The 19,294-nt window shown below is 37.4% G+C and overlaps 2 protein-coding genes across 6 annotated transcripts in view; one reads left to right on the top strand and one right to left on the bottom strand.

The window, feature by feature from the left end:
- Window positions 1-5,262, top strand: part of SLC25A21 (solute carrier family 25 member 21) — a 512,809-nt gene extending 507,547 nt beyond the window's left edge. For all 5 annotated transcript variants that reach the window (XM_017530843.2, XM_037739374.1, XM_037739376.1 and 2 more), the window contains 2 exons: window positions 158-210; window positions 3,291-5,262. In XM_017530843.2, coding sequence (XP_017386332.1) covers window positions 158-210; window positions 3,291-3,352 — 115 coding nt within the window. In that variant the 3' untranslated portion in view covers window positions 3,353-5,262. The remainder of the gene's footprint in view (window positions 1-157; window positions 211-3,290) is intronic.
- Window positions 5,263-7,021: 1,759 nt separating this feature from the next.
- PAX9 (paired box 9) overlaps window positions 7,022-19,294 on the bottom strand; it is a 14,967-nt gene continuing 2,694 nt past the window's right edge. The window contains exons 3-4 of the mRNA XM_017530842.2: window positions 17,286-17,428; window positions 7,022-7,769 (exon numbers count right to left, since the gene is read on the bottom strand). Coding sequence (XP_017386331.1) covers window positions 7,515-7,769; window positions 17,286-17,428 — 398 coding nt within the window. The 3' untranslated portion in view covers window positions 7,022-7,514. The remainder of the gene's footprint in view (window positions 7,770-17,285; window positions 17,429-19,294) is intronic.

The following is a 19,294-nucleotide window of genomic DNA, read 5'->3' as shown; positions in this document are numbered from 1 at the left end:
GTTTGCTGCAGAGAATACTAAAATGCTGTCTGCTTTGAGGTGTGTGTAATTCCAGTAATTTATTTTTTTAAATGCTGGACCCCCATCTCAATAAAGATAAGGTACAACTCCATTTATTTTCAGAATAAGAATGCTTCTCTTTCCCTTCCCATTACAGGATTTTAGCTTTGTACAAAGGCCTGCTTCCCAAAATTATGAGACTTGGACCAGGTAATGATATTTTGATTATTTATATCCTTCCTTCTTTATGGCTCTAGTGTCTCCTTTTTTGTTAGTTGTGTGCAGCAGCAACACAATAAAGATTTGCCACTTTGTAAGACAGAAACCTTGAGAATATAAAGCTCTCTATGAGTATTTGAGATACTGAAGACATCCATTAGAAATGATCTACCTTTGTTTGTTAAGTACTATTTACGTCCTTGCTGGAGGCTGACAGCAGCCAAAGCCCAGCTTAAGTCAATAGGAAGAAGCCACAGGCAACAGGAGTTGGAGTGAAAACCAAGGTGTGTGCAGTGGCGTCTGGCTGAAGGGGAGGACTTGCAGTGAGTGAGGGACCAGCCCAAACAGTTTCCTCATGCTCCTAATTCATTCTTGCTCCTGCCTCAACTTCATTTCAAAAAGAGAAAAGGAGGACAGCTTGCCTCCGTGAACAGCAAAAGCCACTCGTCTTCACAGTCACCTCTGGGGAGTGGTGACTCTGTAACTAGCTGCTTACCTCTCCTGGGCGTTGTCAGCATGACACTGGCGGCTCCTGGCTCAGGCCCTTGCTTCAGGATACCAGCCCACACAAAACCGGCTGCCATTCCCACAGGGAGAATCGGCTGCCTCTATGTAAATAGATAAGAAAATAACTGCTGCAGATGACTCAACTGCCAGGGCATATAGTCTTGGGTTATAAGCAACCTTGTGAATAAATACAAAAGTATGCTCTAGACCACACAAATTTTCTTTATCAGGCTACGCTCACCTACTTATACGCACTGGTGATATTTCCTAGAGCCTTCTCCTACTCCTCCCCTCTCTCCCTCTGTGGTTACTCCCTTTTAACAAAACTGTCCTCCTACCCTACTACATGAACACACATGCACGTTCACCTTTAGATCTCAGCCCAATGCACCAACATTTCTATTAACCTAAGATAGAAAACAACAGTCTGTACATTGAAGCTGGTGAACAGTTCATAATTTCATATACTTAGGAAACACTTCCACAGTTCCCAACCCATCTCTCCCAATCTTTCTAGGCCTTTCCACATAGATTTTGCTTCATATTTGAGATTCAGACCTACCTTCTGTTAGTCATTGGCCCATGTGTAAAAGCTAACCCAGTAACAGAATTGTAGGGAATTTTGTGTATCTCTGCCAGTATGTAGTGTTTTTCCTTCACCACAGAGTAAAAGCCTGCTAGTAGACCTAATATTAGAGGAAATCACAGCGCCAGCCCTAAACCAACTTTCTCAGAAAGAGATGGGCCTAGAAAGAGTGGTGACAAGGGAGAGGTTAGCTAAAATGGTAATTGACTGGAACCTCCATCGAAAACTCTTAAATAATCTGACCCCAAGTTTTGTTAGAGGCTTGCAAATGTTTGGTTGGCTTTTTAAATGTCTTGCATGAGGGGTCCTGAGTTGCTTTGGTGTTAGACTCAAAGAAAAGTGTTCTTAGGGACTAACTGTCCAGGCTAAACCAAACTGCGAATAACTAGAAACCACTCACAGGCCTGCCCTCCACTTCATTCCAAGTGTGTGCATCCCCGCAACTTCAAAGCAAAGAAACCTAGAGAGAAAGGTACCACTGAGTTAAAGGTTAAGACTTTTGAATGAATGGTACAAATTTTTCTTTAGAGAATGAGAGAGATAGATAGAGATACAGTAAGAAATAAAAGGAAGGTGAGCCTGGAATTTTTGTTCTTTGTTCTGGAGAAGCATCCAGCATTTTTATCATAGCCTTAGCAGCTCAATGTGGCTAACAATCAGGTACCTCCCATGAAAGAATCTTGAAGTCTGTGATTTAAACTTCAAATATTACTAGGCCAAAAATTAACCCAACTCTGCCTATTCTTGTCTTACATTGTGAATGGTTAATAAGAGTAAATGCAGCAATTAGCTACATAGTAATGACCCTCCGTAGTATAGCTCTTTCTCTTTGCCAGAGTTCCAAGAGGCCTAGGCAGCTGAGGACTAATAGAGTATCTTCATGGGTTAAAAATGAAAATTACAGGCAGATAATTATCTTTGGTATATGGTTACACAAACATATGCAACCTATAGATTAAAGAAAAAAAGTATGTGGCAATATGTTCAAAATAACTAAGACCCAAATCAAGTTCTGTTTCTTTCCATCAGAAGTCAATCTTCTATTCATGCAGCCACGTCTTCTCTAAGTTGGGTTCAGGATATTTGTCAAAATTTTGATTTTGTAATGGTTTTCACAGAGTTAGACATAAAAGGATGAAAAGAGATTATCCTGAAGAGCATAGGACACATGCTATTTACTGCATCAAATAGAACACAAAATGATCCACATACAAATGCTTCTCCCAGTGGCTAGGTATTCAGCAGCCTCAGTGCCTGTTTTTCTGTATCATATTCCTGTTGACATACCACAGAGTATGTCTCTTCCCAGTCAGTTATGTAACTATTTTCCAAGACAAATGGTGGTCTTATGACATCCAAACCCCACTACCAAATTTTCAAGTTCAAATTCATATACAACCAAAGCAGATAAAAGGAATGAAGGTTAGCTTTCAAACTCCTTTTGTTAGGTTTTGCAATACAGATTTTTTAAATATTCAGAATCTAATTTTCACATTGCAATACAGTTGGAAAGCTATGAGAGAAAACTAGACTCATCCATCAAGCACCATCTTAGAGATTTCCTTCTCGAATGCAATTAAAACTGCTAATTATGGACTGAAAAAGATAAATCCTTTGCCTACACATGAAGAATCTGAAGGTTTCTGTTTGCAGGAAAGCCACATGCCCTTACATGGCTAAATATGTCTATATTTATTTACTTTTAAAAATTAAAAGTGCCTGAAAAAGAATCTGATGAGAAATGATGAAAGTTGCAAAAACTCATGGGGAAAAAATGTATTTGGAGACTCAAGATGGTCTTGATTTTATCCTGAGAATTTTCCACAGTTTATATCTTTGTATTGAAGCTCCAGAACTGTTGATTTTGAACAGCCCCTGCCCAACAGGCTGTGTAGGACACATGGATCCAGAAACCCAGTGGGAAAGCCAGTGCTACTCCAGAGCATTTGCAATAAAAAACAGCTCTTTTCTTTTCTAGGTGGTGCAGTGATGCTGCTGGTTTATGAATATACCTATTCATGGCTTCAGGAGAACTGGTGATTGCCTAGGAAGCGTTTTTCCCCCTTGAGATAGTGGATATTTGCTATGCAGCACCATGAAGAAGAGAGACTATCGATCAGCCAGGTGTATAATTATGAAAGAGAAAACTATTTAAGAACAAAATCCATTGTAATACTTAAAAAATTATCTTTAGGCTACTTGAGATGATAGTTTTGGCCATATAAATAAAACGATGAGAAGAAAAAATAATATGGAACAATGAGGTATTTAAACTGAATATAGAAAAATAGCATAGAAATCATATATTTCATAAAAGAAATATAAACTTTGTTTCCTAAGTTCCTCTTCACTGCTTCACAACAAAAATTCATTGTATTGATCAGTATTTTTCCTAAGAGGTCTATAAATGTTTAAACTATTGAAAATAAATGAAATTATTCAAAGAAAGACTGGGTTAAAAAAAAGTTAAGCCAAATTTAAACAGTTTTTATAATGAATTAAATTATTCAATAAACAATATTTAAAGAGCACATGAAAAATGTTTTTAAAGTGCACTAAAATGACCTTTATGAATACTACGTTAAAATCTGTTGGTTTTCATTAGTATGCACATCTCAGCTCTATTTTCCTATATATCTCACAGTGTTGTAAGATAATAAACAGGTATTTTAAAACACTGTTTAAAACAGAATGTTAAAACACTGTTGTTTAAGCATGTATTTTTAAATCATGGTATCCAAAATCTCTTCTAACATGTAGAAAACATGAAATAAATTTAAACTACTTTCCTTCACGTCATTCTCTTTGAAGATGAGTTTTGTTGACGAGGTATTTTCATGTTAAATCACAAATTGGAAGCACTCCTTGGACCCATTTGTGCCATCAGTATTTGCATCCAAATACGTTTGTTCAGCTTGCTTACCTGTGCCATTTTAAGTAATAATGTATAGAACAGAACTGCATTTCCAGGATATTAGGTTTAAACGACAGCTTCAGGTGTGAAGTCAGCTGTCTGCAGTACTAAAATATGTATGATGAAGGGAAAGTTTCCAAAAAAGAAATACACTTAGCATTTCCAAGGATTACTATACCAACATGTACCACCAAAAATATCTCCTTGGTCTTGATGTAACCAAACTTGATTTTATATCTGCATCCTGAAATGATGCTGATTCAGTAGTTAAAGTCAACCAGAATACCTGAAAGTCCCCACAACACCTGTCCTAGATTACTACTAAGGGCTATTACTACTATGGACTATTTCAAGAAAGCATTTTGAAAATAAAAATTAAAAGATAACATAGTAATTATTACTTTTTATTAATTTAGAGCATTTGAAGTATAAAAATAAAAGGCTTCTGACATACTGTATATACATACATAGCCTTCTGTTGTACATCCTTTCCAACGTGTTTTTAAAATTTATTTTTCAGTCCAATATTGAATAAGAGGGTCATTAAAAAACAAAATAAAAATGTTTTAAAAAGAGAAATAAGAATGTGTCTCTGTTGCACAACTGCATTCTGTCCTTGCAGGTAATTGTTTTGCATCCTATGAGAGCACTGCCTGTATAGAGCCCATGAAATTGAACCTTTAACCTCTCCATGTGGATGAGATAGAAAAGTACTTCTGAAGAGTACATTTGCCAGTTAAGCAACACTTTTACCGTCTATGAGATAGAGGAAATATGTCAACATTAACCAATAAAAATAATCTTTGAAAGCCCTTTAATCCATCCTATTTTCCTTCTCATATTTTAAAAAGTGGCTTTAAATCATAATTTGCTTTGAATAGCAAATTGTATCTGTTGTCTTTTAAAAATTACTCCATGTGAATTCACTGTTAAGACTTAGGGGGAGAAAACAAAACTTCAATACCATTAATATTAGATTTTTTAAAATACAAGAACCAGAAAAAATATATAAATAGCACAACAAGAAATTTCTTAATTTAGATAAAGAAAATAACATTATTTGCATTTCCACACAAGCAATTAATATTTTTTAAAGCCCCCTCACAGCCACCTAAAAACATGTGATAAAGAATAGTTCTATACCTTATGTCAGTTTTTCAGACAACAGGAGAGTCCCTGTATGGTATGGTTTTAAAGTCTCCACCAAAATATTGGATTGGATCTTTGTTCCATTCAGTTTATAGTCTATTTTCTCACCAGACTGGGAACTCCAGATGTCAATGGGAGTTTTACAAGATCAAAGGAAGACTACAGCCCTGAGAGTTCATCTGCTCCTTCTGCTTATTCTTTTCCTGAAGTTATAATCCTCTGTTTGTAGCACTGAATTTCGGTTGCTTTAGAAATAAATGCAGTTCAAAGCTCTCTATAAGATATCTGCTGTTTGAAAAAAGCAGTCATTCTAACAAAACTTGTGTGTCAGAAATCTGCTTACTGTTTACATCCTAGTGATTTGAAAACCTAGTTAATCTAGCCATCTGAGTTTTAAATGAACCCATGAAACCAACGTGGTGGAACCGCATTGCCATGTAGACTGTGCACAGCACAGACAGGAAGAAATTAAAATCACCTAGGGAATCCATCTTCAACATCCATATCCAGTGAGGTGCTCTTTTAGTTATTGCACAGAATTATTACCAAAACACCCTCAATATATTAATCTTCCAACAGTTGAACTGTACCAATGTCCTAAAAACATATTTTTAAGCCTATATTGCCAATCAGGAAGAACTTACTAAACAGAAGTGATTAAAAACTGTAGAATTTTGCCGCAGAAAATCAATTGTTTTAAAATTCAACACATACACACATGCTCACACACACATATACCCCACAGCTGTTATTAACATTAAAGTGAAAAATAAATTGGTCTCGAAAGGTTTATGAGTTAAACTGTGTCCTGTAATTTCAGAAATGAATAAAGGGAATTTGTTAAAATTAAATAGCATTGTATTTCTAGTACCACCACCAGTTTACCTTCATGTGAAACATGCTTCTGTACAACAATGTAAACTTCACAGCAAGCCACTGTTACATTCATTAGAGCAGAATTTTCCATTTTCTTTAAATTACAACATAATTTTGGGCTGAGATTGCTGAACACACAGGTAAGCCAACAATAACAGTACAATTTAGTTTCACAGTGGTTTTCTTTACACAAAGTTCATTTTAAGTGTCTTTGCAAAACATTTCACATTAAACTTCAGTTTCTAAGTGACTTCCTTTAGAGCCTTCTTGCTCAGATATTTTCCACCCTCTTGTGTTTATATGCTTAGCATGTGTGTTGTTTGATTAGGTACAAAATGGAAGACTGGCTTGTTTTATCTGTTTTTGTGTCCTCTGCTGTAGAAAGTGTCCTTCATGAGACGTTGAAGCCTTCACTGCATACACAAAATTTGGGGACAAATCCAGGTCCAGGAGCCCGAGCAGCCCACCACCAAATAGAGACAAAGACTTTCCAGAAAGTCACCTTTGCAAAAAAGAAAGAAAAAAAGAGAGGGGATGGGGCTAGGAGGAGGGGAATATCTTAGGGAATGAAGACACAAATGCACATTCCAGAGTCCATATTTACAAACTAATAGAAAATATAAACATTATTATATTTGGAACCAAGTCAAAACCAGGAAGAGCTAGATTCAGATATTGCTTGGGTTCTACACATATTTTTCAACAAAATAAGTCATGTCTTAAAGATAAACAAAGGATCACTCAAACAAGTCAATTATTGATTGGTTTCCTAATGATGAATTAAAGCTTACTTGGTTACCATATTTGATTAGAGGGTGTAGAATAATTTTTTTCTATAAGTATTTTCCTTTATTGATTTTGCAAAATCTCAACAATTGCACATTTCAAAAGTTCAGGTTGATTTAGAATAAATATACACACGTGTGGTTTTACCAAAGACTAGTTTTAAAAGTTCCTTAAACCCTTTGAGGGGTGTAGGTCTCTTCGCTGTGTTAAGACTGTATACAGGCAACACAAATGCCTTATTCAATGCTTATTGTTGCTCTTGTTTTTAAATCCTAAAGTCATGTCAGCTTTTCTGCAAGAGAAAAGTTATGGCAAGAAATATGTAAGTGTCATCAGCACAAAGGATCTGAGTCCGTACAGCCAGCTTTCAAGACAGGAGGGTTGGAGGGCAGGAGGGGTGAGACGTGAGGCCTGGGAATCGGGGGAGGTGCTGAGATGGGGAGACCCGGGTGAAGCTGCTGGAGACGGAATTTCCCATCAGAGTGCGGAAGCCGTGACAGAATGACTACCCTCTCTGGCTGCCTGCATTCCCTTGAATGCCAGCGATGCGGGAATGTCACAGTTGTGGGGAGACAGTGGGGTGCTGCCAGCATGTTGCCACCCATGTCCAGCAACGTAACCAGAAGGAGCAGCGCTGTAGGTCATGTAAGGCGACACTTGGGCCGGGGTAGGGTAAGGAGCCATGCTGGACGCTGACACAAAACTGCCCACAGCTGGGAGACCATTTGGTGCCTGAGAGGAGTAGAAAAGAAGTGAAAAATAATCACATTATAGTGAACATTTCGCAGGTTCTTAGAAAGAAGCAGAACCTAAGTCTGAGTAAGCCAACAATGCTCTGACTCTACTCTCTGATATTTTTTTTAAAATTTGAGCTTTATAATGTTCTAAAGACATTCACAGTCTTGCCACTTAAACAAACATAATGGCAAGATATTACTCTTTCCACAAACACTTAGAGAAAGCTACAGCCAGAAAATTCATAGTATTTGCTTGCACTATTTGAAAGTATAGGAAGGAGGTGCAGGGCGAAGAAATCAATGGCGATTAAACACTCTTAGAATCTATCCGGCTGTCCTCATTGCCTTTGTCAGCCTTCCCGGGACTTGGGTTTTGTTTGGCTCTTTTGTTGAGGCACTTGTGACAGGCCTGGTTGGTATAGCTTTCATTTTCAGTAAAGAAGGGCACAGACTGCAGGCTGTCATGTTAGAAATGCACAATGAACATTACCTTTGTTAAAGAAAATGTAGACCATATTTTAAGAGATCATATTGAAAATGCTCATTGGACAAAGGACATACAATAATCAGGCGCTTTGTCTTAGAAGGGTTTTTAAATGAATATTGCAGGTACTTTTTCCAGGACTGTTTTATCAGAAAGGAAACTGTCTTTCCCTGTATAAAAAAACTGCATATGCCTGGTTTTGAAAGTGGAAATTTTGCCTGCAAACTTTTTGGGCCCGGTGATGTGAGTTTTTAAAAGCCATGTGGATAAATCTCTTGAAGTGAATTTAGAAGTCAAAATCTTTGTTTGCAAACATGATGCAGCAGTCCTGGCAGGCGAGCCTGTCTAGAAACCAGTGCTCTCTTGGTATCCAATGAATTATTGTTGGTATCGTTACTATTAACAACACTAAAAACACTCTGATTTTTAATCCTGATTCTGGCGTGAACACTGGGCATCCTTCTTCAAGTAGTCTAATTTTTCCCCCTCAATTTTTATACTATGTAGAAATAGAGAGTAGATCCTGTGTCCTGATAGTGAAATGAATGAATTATCATTTAACATATTTCCTACTGAAAATATCATGTAAATACTAGAATTTTATTAGGAAAATTGATTTAATCCGTAGACTTAAGTTAATCAGGTGTATGTTAGCTAGATACTTTTTCCTGTTCAATTGAAACACAGGGATTATCTTCTAATTTAATTTATTCGGGTTATTGTTTTCAATTCTACATCTATGAGAATGCAATGGTGGGGTCTCAAAAGCTACTTTCTCAATGCAGAGTGGATGGATATGCACATGGAATAGAACATATACATGGGTATAACTTAACATTGCTGACATTTCTGACAAAATAAGACAAATGTTAGAGGGGTTAGCCTTGTGTCTTTGGTCTACAAGAACATACACCTCGTGTTGTGTTTTTCAATGTTGGTTCTTTGAAAATGGGAAAAGAGAAAGAAAGCTAAAGTTTCTTAAATATGTTCTATGTCCCAGGCACCAAGAAATATCCAACGTATTTTACTGAATCATGAGGATTAATGAATTATATAGTTCATTATAAGTGATTGAGTTTACCATAATTACAAGATAGAGTGTCACAAATACAACACAATGTTCAAATGAAATTAAAGTATATTTTAAGGTCCCAGAGAAGATGATGCTGTATTTTTAAAATAAACTACTGCATATAACTGTTGAATATAAATGAAATCTTATCCTCTTTTTATACAAGGATTTAGACTAAGAGGTTTAGCCATGTAACCTCAACCAATTGGCAAGTCAGTAGTCATGTGTTAAAAGAATTAATCACCCCTGCCCGATGCAGGGTCTTCTGTAGCATATCATACTGTTTTTCCTGGACACTTAACAGGTAGATGCAATTTAATCTCAAACTAGAGCGTCCTTTGAGATAACATCTGGTAACAAATTCTTTTCTCTCCTAGAACCTGATTCTCATTGTTATCCTCATCTGTTTCTTAGCTTCTAAAAAAAAAAAATTTTTTTTTCTTCCACTTTCTGAGAATGGCTAATTATGTCTCAAAGGAGGCATACCTTAAGGCTCTCAGGAGATGGGTATCAAGATAGAGAACTATCAAATTGCAGGAAAAAATTTTAGTTTTGCATAGAGATTATAGTTTTAATCATTTTTATTTAGAATTATCCCAATAATCTATGATAAATAAGTTTGGAAAGAAAGAAATCCAATTCAGCTATGAAAAGATCTATATGTGGTGTTCACATCTGTATGTGGTGTTAATACTGTAATTCCCAGCATTAACTAATATTTTACACTACTGATGCCCATGTGAACTAAGAATAATGAAATAAGAATGCTAACATTAAAATTACTTCTAAAATAATAAAAAGTTTTTGGCCAACATCATACAGGGACATAAGGTTAAAAGATTTAATATTATACATGGGAGAAACAATGTTCTACTTAGCAGAACATAACTGTTGGTGAGTTCTATTTTCCCTCACAGCTAAATTTTTCCTTTTTTCTTTGTATTTTACCTATCATTCAAAATTACAGTTCTCTCTGAAATCCTTGCTTAGTCATCTTCCCTTTTCTTACACCTTTGCCCTTGGAACTATTGCTCATTGATGTGCCCCATTTACTTGGACTCTTGAGTTGTTTTGTTGCAACGTCTACAATCCCCCTTGCATGGACCCACTTCTTTTTGCCCAGAGATGTTTCCCCTGGAAGATGGCCTTCAGAGACATGCTGCATTGAACTTTTATCTTAAATAATGCTCCTGGAATTTAGGGGGAGGCAGGACATTGGATTTAGGCCTATATTACCTTTTAGTGCCTTGTTTATTCCATGATTACATTCATTCATCAAGCGTAAAAAAATGACTAATTTTTTCCATATTTGTCCAATTTCTCATACTTAAACTTGCTTTGTGTCATTATTCTTAGTATTAAATATTTTAAAGTTCTCTAAAATCCACAATATTTACTTAGTATCATTTTAGTGATGCAATCCCCTTTGTACTGCAGAAAGACAGGGTAGGAAGAGAAGCTCAGAGAAGGTTGATTTCATCTCGGAAAAATGCGGCCAGGTGTGGTGGCTCACACCTGTAATCCCAGCACTTTGGGAGGCTGAGGCGGGCAGATGGCCTGAGGTCAAGAGTTCAAGACCACCCTGACCAGCATAGTGAAACCTCAAGTCTACTAAAAATACAAAAATTAGCCAGGCAGGGTGGCAGGCAGCTGTAATCCCAGCGACTCAGGAGGCTGAGGCAGGAGAATCGCTTGAACCTGGAAGGCGAAGGTTACAGCAGTGAGTGGAGATCGTGCCATTGCACTCCAGCCTGGGCAACGAGAGAGAGACTTTGTCTCNAAAAAAAAAAAAAAAACAAAGAAATCTTTAAACTTAAACAGCATAAAAATAGCTCTTAGTTTTCTCTCAAGCTAAATTATGAACTAGCTTGGAGGTCTAAAGAGTTTTGTCTTAATTTTACTTTTTACTTTCGAAGTTCAGATTTATAAATTTAGAAAAAAAAAAGCAAGTGTGCTTTAAAATTTACCTGCCTCCTGCCACCTTCACTTTTTATTCATTTTAGTGACTCAATAAACACATCAATTTTCTCACTATTAATTTTGACACATGACATTAGTAAAAGATATAAATCTCTACTGGGTCAAGTAATTGTTATTTATGAAGCAATCACTGAAAGAGTAAAATTTTCCACCGCAAAGGAAAACAACTACAGGTAGCATTGATGTTTGTTTATTCTTTCCAGTAAAAGAGTACATGACTTAAACGTCCCAAATCTGTTTAATGTTTTCAGTGAAGGGCATGTAATTAATCTGAAAAGCTAGTTAGGTCAAGTAGAGACTACCAAATGTACACTATAAATAAAGTGGAGCAAACATGCTAAATTACTCTATTTAATTGGATTGTAAATATGATTTATAAATCAACCAACATATGGAATCCCCAGGGAAGAGTAAACAAATTTTCCATATGAAACCCCGGCAATGGGCATGTAATGGAAATCTGATTTTTGAAAATGACTTTACCTAAAGTTTCCATAAATAAGACTTCAATCCATCAACTCCTTTCTCATGTGGATCTTCCATGAAAGGCATGAGAATTCTCTCCCCTGAAAGAACTGTGCAAGGGTGCTCTCTATAGCAAGCTATCTTCTACCTAAATTTGAGAAGGAGATTTACTAATACAAAGCAAAATAGACTAAATAGCATACCCTGGAAAAAGTAAGTTACTTGCTTTGTTTAATACTTTTAGGAAAAGACAGACTTTATCACACTGACATTAAAGGAAATCATTTAGAAAAAAATTTATAAGATGCAATATAGTTCTAGTTAAGGTCATCACAGACGAATGGAAGTACAAGTTTTCATTTCACTTGTTCCGAAATGTTCAAAATGCAAATTTACCAGTTTTTTAAAGTAACTTTAGTGACTATGTTGAGGAACTGTATTGGCAGAGGGCTAGATTGCAAACTGTTTGAGGACAGGGACTTGCCTTAATCATCTTGTATCCCCACAAAACAGGATACATCATAAGCATTCCATAACCATATGTATACTTAAGTTAGTATAGGTTTTGAGCAAAAGATGTGACACTCTAGCTTAAGAAACAAAGCAAAAAGGTAGGCACCGTTTATCACAGAACAAGCGTTACACTCTAAGCAAGCAACATGAATAAGACTGTTGAAAAAAGTAAACAGAAGTTCTAACCTAGCCATTTTATTATTTGATTTATCGTTATTCTATTTATCCTCCCTCCTCCAGAAAACGAAAATACATTAGTATCAAAACACCTGTGACCACCGTAAAACTGGTATGGCAACTGGCTGGCAATTAGAGGTTACAGACCATTATTGAAATTCTGGGAATTGTCTACTCTACATTTTTTTATTGTGAAGATAAACGTAAATAACAGTGCCAGGTTCTCTACCCACAATCTGCTTTCACTTATGAGTTCAACCTGGTCCTCCCCTTATGATAAAATGAGTTTACCTTGGCTTTATGATAAAGTAGATTTAGCCACAAACAGAGATGTGCTTCACCCAGAATTTCAACCTCAATATCATAAGCAAGAACAAGTTTTGGATCTGAAAATAATCAAGATTTTCTCTTTTTTGGTGAATCAGTTTTATGACTGTCATTCTTCCCTTTTTAATTCATTACACAATGACCTAGTAAAACATATCTGACAAAATGAAATGATGGTTATAAATGTGGTTTCAACATTCATCCAACAAGATCTCAATTATGCTTATCATATTGTAGATCTAAATGTCTCTAGGAAATGGAAAGTTGCTATTTAAAAACTTTACTAAATTTTATAATTTTCCAAAAGATTAGTAAAATTGACACGGCCTTGAAAAATTTTCAATTACCTTTCCCTGCCATTTTATACAACACATTTTACTGATACATAATCATTAATTTTATTTTGAATTACTTCTTGTTAAAATATAACCAGGTCAAAGAATGTTTTTCATAAAAGATAACATTATAAATTTCAAAGACACTCTGTTGGCATTTGCCTAAGATTTCATTCTCTATGACTTATAAATTATTTATAAAAATTAACTTTAATATGAAGAAAAATTTAGTTCAATATCTTTTATATCTTCCTGAGAACAGTAAATCCATGAGGACAGCCAGTTTTTAAAATAGTATACTAGAAAATGACATTCAGGATTCTGGAAGACTATCTTCACTTCAAATAACATGTACAAGTAAATGCTTCATAAGAATTTCAGATTATGTCTTTAAATTCAACTATTTTCACAACTTAATTCTGAACTTTTTAAAAGTTCAAGTATTTATAGAATCTTGAACTTCTCAAGATTTGTAGCTGACATCTGAAGTTGTAGTTAGTGTTATATTAAACTTGTCAATAGCTGCAACCCCAAAATGAAGATACCCAAAGCTTATAAATCTGTCACTCCAATTACAGTATCACAAATGCAATGTATTTTTCCTGAGAAAGTATGCTCATTTACAGAAAATTTTTCAAGAGCTATACAGTTATTTACATCTAGTTTGAATAAAATGAGGCATTAATTCACTAAATACTTCCTAAAAGGGCAAATGTATTCCAGCCTCTATGATTCTTTATATAAGGTTGTTTTGGCCATTCCAATTGTATTCCATTGGAGTTTTATGCTTTCAACAGAAGAGAACCCTCCATCAGCAACCAAAGAACATTGTTGCCATTCAGAAGTAAATGAGATTAAGGACTTTTAGCCTCAATAATAACTGTGGGTTTAAAAAAGCCAAAATAAATATTCTATCCTCAGAGACAATAAGGACTTCTGAATGGCACTGCAAAATATTAATTACAATGTAATATTAAGACAAGTTTGAATATTCTAAACTAAATTTTCAAAGACAAAAGATAGGTATACGCATAGCTGAAATGTGCATACCGTTTTAATTACTAGGAATCAGGGCATCTGTCTTTACAGTTAAGCTGAAAATAGAAACTCTAGATTATCGTAATCAATAGTATCTATACTTAGTTGCATAGTTTAGCCCTTTGGTAATTCTCCAGGTGTCCTCAGGAAAAATATGCTTTAAATCCTTTGATTCTGAATTCGCAATTTCCTTCTTTATATAATAAAATTAAACTGTATCATATAATATCACATTATTTAATAATCACGAATGCCCTGAAAGTGGGAAAATTTTTGAAGCTTTTATTTGGCCAAAGACATTCAAGATTTTGTCCATAATATAAACGGAGGGGGAAAAAATGTGTTGCCAGAGTTTACTTTTTTGTTGAAATATGCTGACACCATTTTGAAAAATAACTTTTAAACTAAATCAGCCCTTTAAATATTGGTAAGAGAAATGCACATGTATGTGTAACACTTTACCTCTGTGTCTTTATAAACAAGTATTAATGTGTGATTTAAGCCTACATGAAATCAATGTCTGACATCCAAAACTCAGAAAAAATGACACAGCAGAAATTTATGTGCCTACTTAGTACCTCTTCAGCATTAAGCACTATTTTGATAATTATCTTAGAGTAGCCACTGACTTATATTATTCTTAGAAACTCCAGGTTTTGAAATTTTACATCATTTGAATTATCTAACTATTAAAATACATGGCAATACAGAAGATTAGCATATTGCAATTAAGAACTCTGCCAATGTAAGTTTGATGTAACTTTTTTTATTCTGGAAAAAATAAGTATTTAGAGCAATATTTGGCTATTTCTTTATGTTCTTTTATAAATGTGATAATTTGGTGATTTAAAATTTAGTATATAAAATATCTTTTTGATCAGAATATCAATTATTTAAAACTTCAAAATTTTTATTTTAAATAATCTGTCAGTTTAGTTTTGAAGTGTATTATAAATTAAGCATTCCCAAACAAGTTTAAATGCTAGATCTATAATTCAAGGAAGTGAAAATTAAAATAACTGGCCGGGCGCAGTGGCTCACACCTGTAATCCCAGTACTTTGGGAGGCTGAGGTGGGAAGATCATGAGGTCAGGAGATCGAGACTATCCTGGCCAACATGGTGAAACCCCATCTCTACTAAAAGTACAAAAATTAGCTGGGCATGGCAGTGCATGCCTGTAATCTCAGCTACTCTGGAGGCTGAGGCAGGAGAATTGCTTGAACCCGGGAGGCAGAAGTTGCAGTGAGCCAGGATCAGGCCACTGCACTCCAGCCTGGAGACAAAGCTAGACTCTGTCTCTAAATAAATAAATAAAGTTTTTTTGATTATGACTGCTTGATATATAAACTGGGTTCATCAATGACATGTGGGAGTTAGAAAGTTTTTCAGCTCTATACTTCACAACGTTATTCCAATAAATGATGACCTAATAAAAAGCACTGAGTTCCTATTAAATGCTTGCTTCTATGGTAGGCGCTTTATATACACTCTTTCTATTGTTTGTTACAAAATCCCTTGAAGCTTTTTGACTATGGGCTCTCTGAACAAGGTATACTCTGATAAATATTACTTGCTTTTACAAGTCTCTCTTTAACTGCCACTTAGAATCACAGGTATATACTTAATAAATGCTTAATAAATAATAAATGCTTAATACTTAATAAATATTTACTATGTGCCATATGGCTGCATTATCTCATTGAATACCCATAACATCTCTTGGGGTTGGGAGTATCATTTCCCTGTTTTAAAGTTGAAGAAATAGAAACTCTAAAAAATTAAATATTTTACTAAGAAGTCACACAGCCAGAGATCGGAGCTCCTAACCATTGTACTATTCTGCCTTTTCTTTGTAAATTGCAAGTTAAGGGTGGGTCCTATAGTAAAAGAAAATGACAAACTTCCTTATTATTTCCCATTGGCATTCTTTACAGTAGAAACAGACTAAGGAAAAGGGCTCTCTTTCCTTGCTGACATTTTCTGTACCATTTGCTATTGGAGAGCCACCAACATGTATTCTGATTCGACTTCAACGAATAAGAGAAGGAAGAGGACATGGAAATGAGATTTGTTACAGAAAATAACGACTAGGATTTTTTTTCCATGTGAATAAGAGGAACGCGTTCCACTTAATTTTTAAAAGCTGATTTTGATAAGAAAACTTTAAAAATTTTAAGACTTCAAAATAATAAAACGAAAACTGAATAGCTTGAGGCTTTGGAATTAGAGTTTGGGATTAAGAAATTTGCAAACCTACTGAGGTCTGCTGGGGAAACTTTACACTGCCTTAAGGTCAGGTTTTTGAGAGTTTTGAACTCTTGACTCTAGGGTGGTGATGAATTTAGACTTAAATCTGGAGTTTTTGTTGTGGTGGCTGCTTAGCTTTTCTCGGAGGAAAAGAAAACACCGGTGTTTTAAATTTTCCTTTGGAAACTTGAGGGAGGGACGGAGGGAAAGAAAAATTAAACGGTCCACAGCCAGTCCGTATAATTTGAGGTTTTTTCACTAACTTCCTTGGGAGATTACGATGTGACCTTTAGTCGAGAAAATGGTAGCTATGTGACGCTTATCTGGGTGCCCCTCTTCGCAGGACGAGCCGCGGGGGTTTGTTCGAGGGCCACAGGGTCAAAAGTCCGAGCGCGAGGACCCCCACAGCCGCCGTCGCACCGCAGGGCCGAGACCCAGGGCGGGCGTTTGGCGGGCGTGGAGGCGCGGCTCCGAGGCCCCAGGGTTGCTCCGCCCGGCCCTTCGGAAGCGCCTTCTTTGGTTAACTCTACCCCCAATACGAGCCGCCGAAAGGCTTCGGGAGCCGCCTCCCCAAGCCCCCAGAGACCGAGAGGCCTGGAGGCGCTTCCCAGAGCCGCGCCCCGGGGAGCCGCCGCCCCAGACCCCCGCGCCCTGGCGAGCGCTCCCGGCCCTTGGCGGGGGTCGAGGCCTCAGCTCCGCCTTCGAAAGCCCGGGCCTGTTTCCCCCCAAACCACGGAGGATCTGGCTCGTAGAAGCAAATGGGCGCCGGCCTGGGCTTTTCTCCCGGGAGGCTCAGAAACGGACCCGAGTCTTCTTATCGCCTAAATCCCCGGCGCCACGCGGTCCACCTGGCCGGGCCCTCGCCTCCTCACCTGACCGTACTTGGTTTCCTGCTCCAGGGCTCCCTTCTCCAGCCCGTTCACCGCGTGCGGGGCGGCGGCGGGGAAGTTGTTGCGGCCCAGGCTGCTCCACTCCTCCACCTTGGGGCTGTGGTAGGGGGAGCTGTCGCTCACTGCTGGAGAGGAAGAGAAGGTGTCAGGCCGAAGGCCCAGCCCACAAGCCCCACTCATGAGACGGGACCCAAATCCGCGACGAGAGAGCTCGAGGGCTCAGACCTTGGGTCGGCACCCTGCCCTCGGCCTCCCGAGGGCGCTGGACCCAGCCGCGACCTCCGTCCGGTGCTTCCAGCCCAGGGCCTCGTGAAGCTTTACTCATGTGAGTGCAGGCCTTTCCGAATTCTCTGACCCACGCCTGAGGGAAGATGTTTTTTTCTTTTTCAACTGGTCTTTGATTTCCCTCCCCTCCTCCGCTCTCCCAGGGCAAAGGAGTGGAAGAAACCCAAATCAGGAAGGAACTCTTAAGGCTGCGCGTGCCTGCCTGTTCTCTACCTCCTCCGTCGTAATAACCCAAGGCCGACTGGGGGTTGACAACGTTTTGGGACTGGGGCTGGCTAAAAAGAAAGGCGCCTGACCTAAGGGTGCCTGTACTGGTGCTCACTGCACTGTGGGGATCTGGCACTTGTGTCAATAGAGAACAAAAAGACCTGCAAAGTCCTTTGCAAACAAATAACTAAATGATTCCCACAATGCAGTGCAAAAGATACGTTCACAGATTTCTGCTTTGTATGTGCATATGACTCCCCTTGATACCCTGCCTCTACATATTACATATGTGATAAGTGCATATGACTTAAATCTTGCAATTACCACTCTACATGTCATGGGTGTCAGTGGCAGGGTTCTCCTAAAAGAGTTTAAAATATATATATATATATATATATATATGAAAGAGAAAATGAAATAGGTTAAGAAAATGAAAGTAGAATTAAGTGTTAAGGTGTAATGCTATCAGTTATTCTCTCTGTTCTTGTTGGAAATGCAAAGAAAATTGTATGGTGTGATTACTATGATACTTAGAGTCGTGCATATTGAATCATTGCCATTTTTCAGTTACCAGGTATAGTTTCAAAGAGATTTGTGAAGGCTACAAACAATGTATTTTTGTCTTTGGGTCCTATGGGTGGAGGACGGAAGTTTGACAAAGCCATTGTAACTTGATTTTAAACACTTCCATCTGACACAGTGCCTTAAGAGAGTGATCATTTTTGTAGAAATCATCATTTTATAGTCACGAATTTGTCAGAATCTGGGTTGTTTAAAGTTGGCATCGAAAATCACAACAATATCTATAAGGAAGAGTTGCTCCTTTCCATTCTCCAATACTTTCCCAGCTGACATTTGCTCTGATGGGAGAATCGCTAGGCAGGAAAAGTTTTCTTTTCAACTCTGTCAGCCTTTTTTTCCACTATGTCTCCTCCTCTACCACCCCCAAGAATTAGATTGAGTCCCATTTGCACCAGGAAACTGTGTTTTGGTCCAGAACTGCCTGTCTGTCTTTGCCTTCCCAGACAAAAGGCAGTCGGTGGGCACAAGCCTGAAGTTATCTTAAGAAATTGAGATCCCCCTGCGAGCCCCCATTTCTGCTGATCTCACACTTTCCCATGAACAGGGGCTTCCTTTAAATGTCAGTGAGGTCAGTTTATCCTATAAATCAAGGGCAAACTCTCCAACTACGGCTCCAAGTAGCTCCAAATAAGACAAAACTGGGCTCTTGTAAACTTGCAGTCAGAAAACAAGAAGATGAGAAATCAGAGCTCTGCTTTAATTACTTAAAAAGATAATTGTGCCAATGTGGTGGCAACCAAGAAAGGCAGGAAGTAATTAAAGGAACTATTTCCCTCTTTCCTATTTAATTTTTCCCCTACACTTTTAAAACTTTAGGCTGAGAAATTAAGAAAGGGGACTATCTAGACATTATTTAAATTCTACATCTAGGGCATTTAGACTTCATTTTCTCCCTACCAAGAAGTTAACGCAAAAAA

This window comes from Cebus imitator, unplaced genomic scaffold (assembly GCF_001604975.1).
Source record: "Cebus imitator isolate Cc_AM_T3 unplaced genomic scaffold, Cebus_imitator-1.0 Scaffold69, whole genome shotgun sequence".
NCBI lineage: Eukaryota > Metazoa > Chordata > Mammalia > Primates > Cebidae > Cebus > Cebus imitator.
The sequence above is the reverse complement of the archived record's forward strand: the minus strand, read 5'-3'. Positions and strand labels throughout refer to the sequence as shown.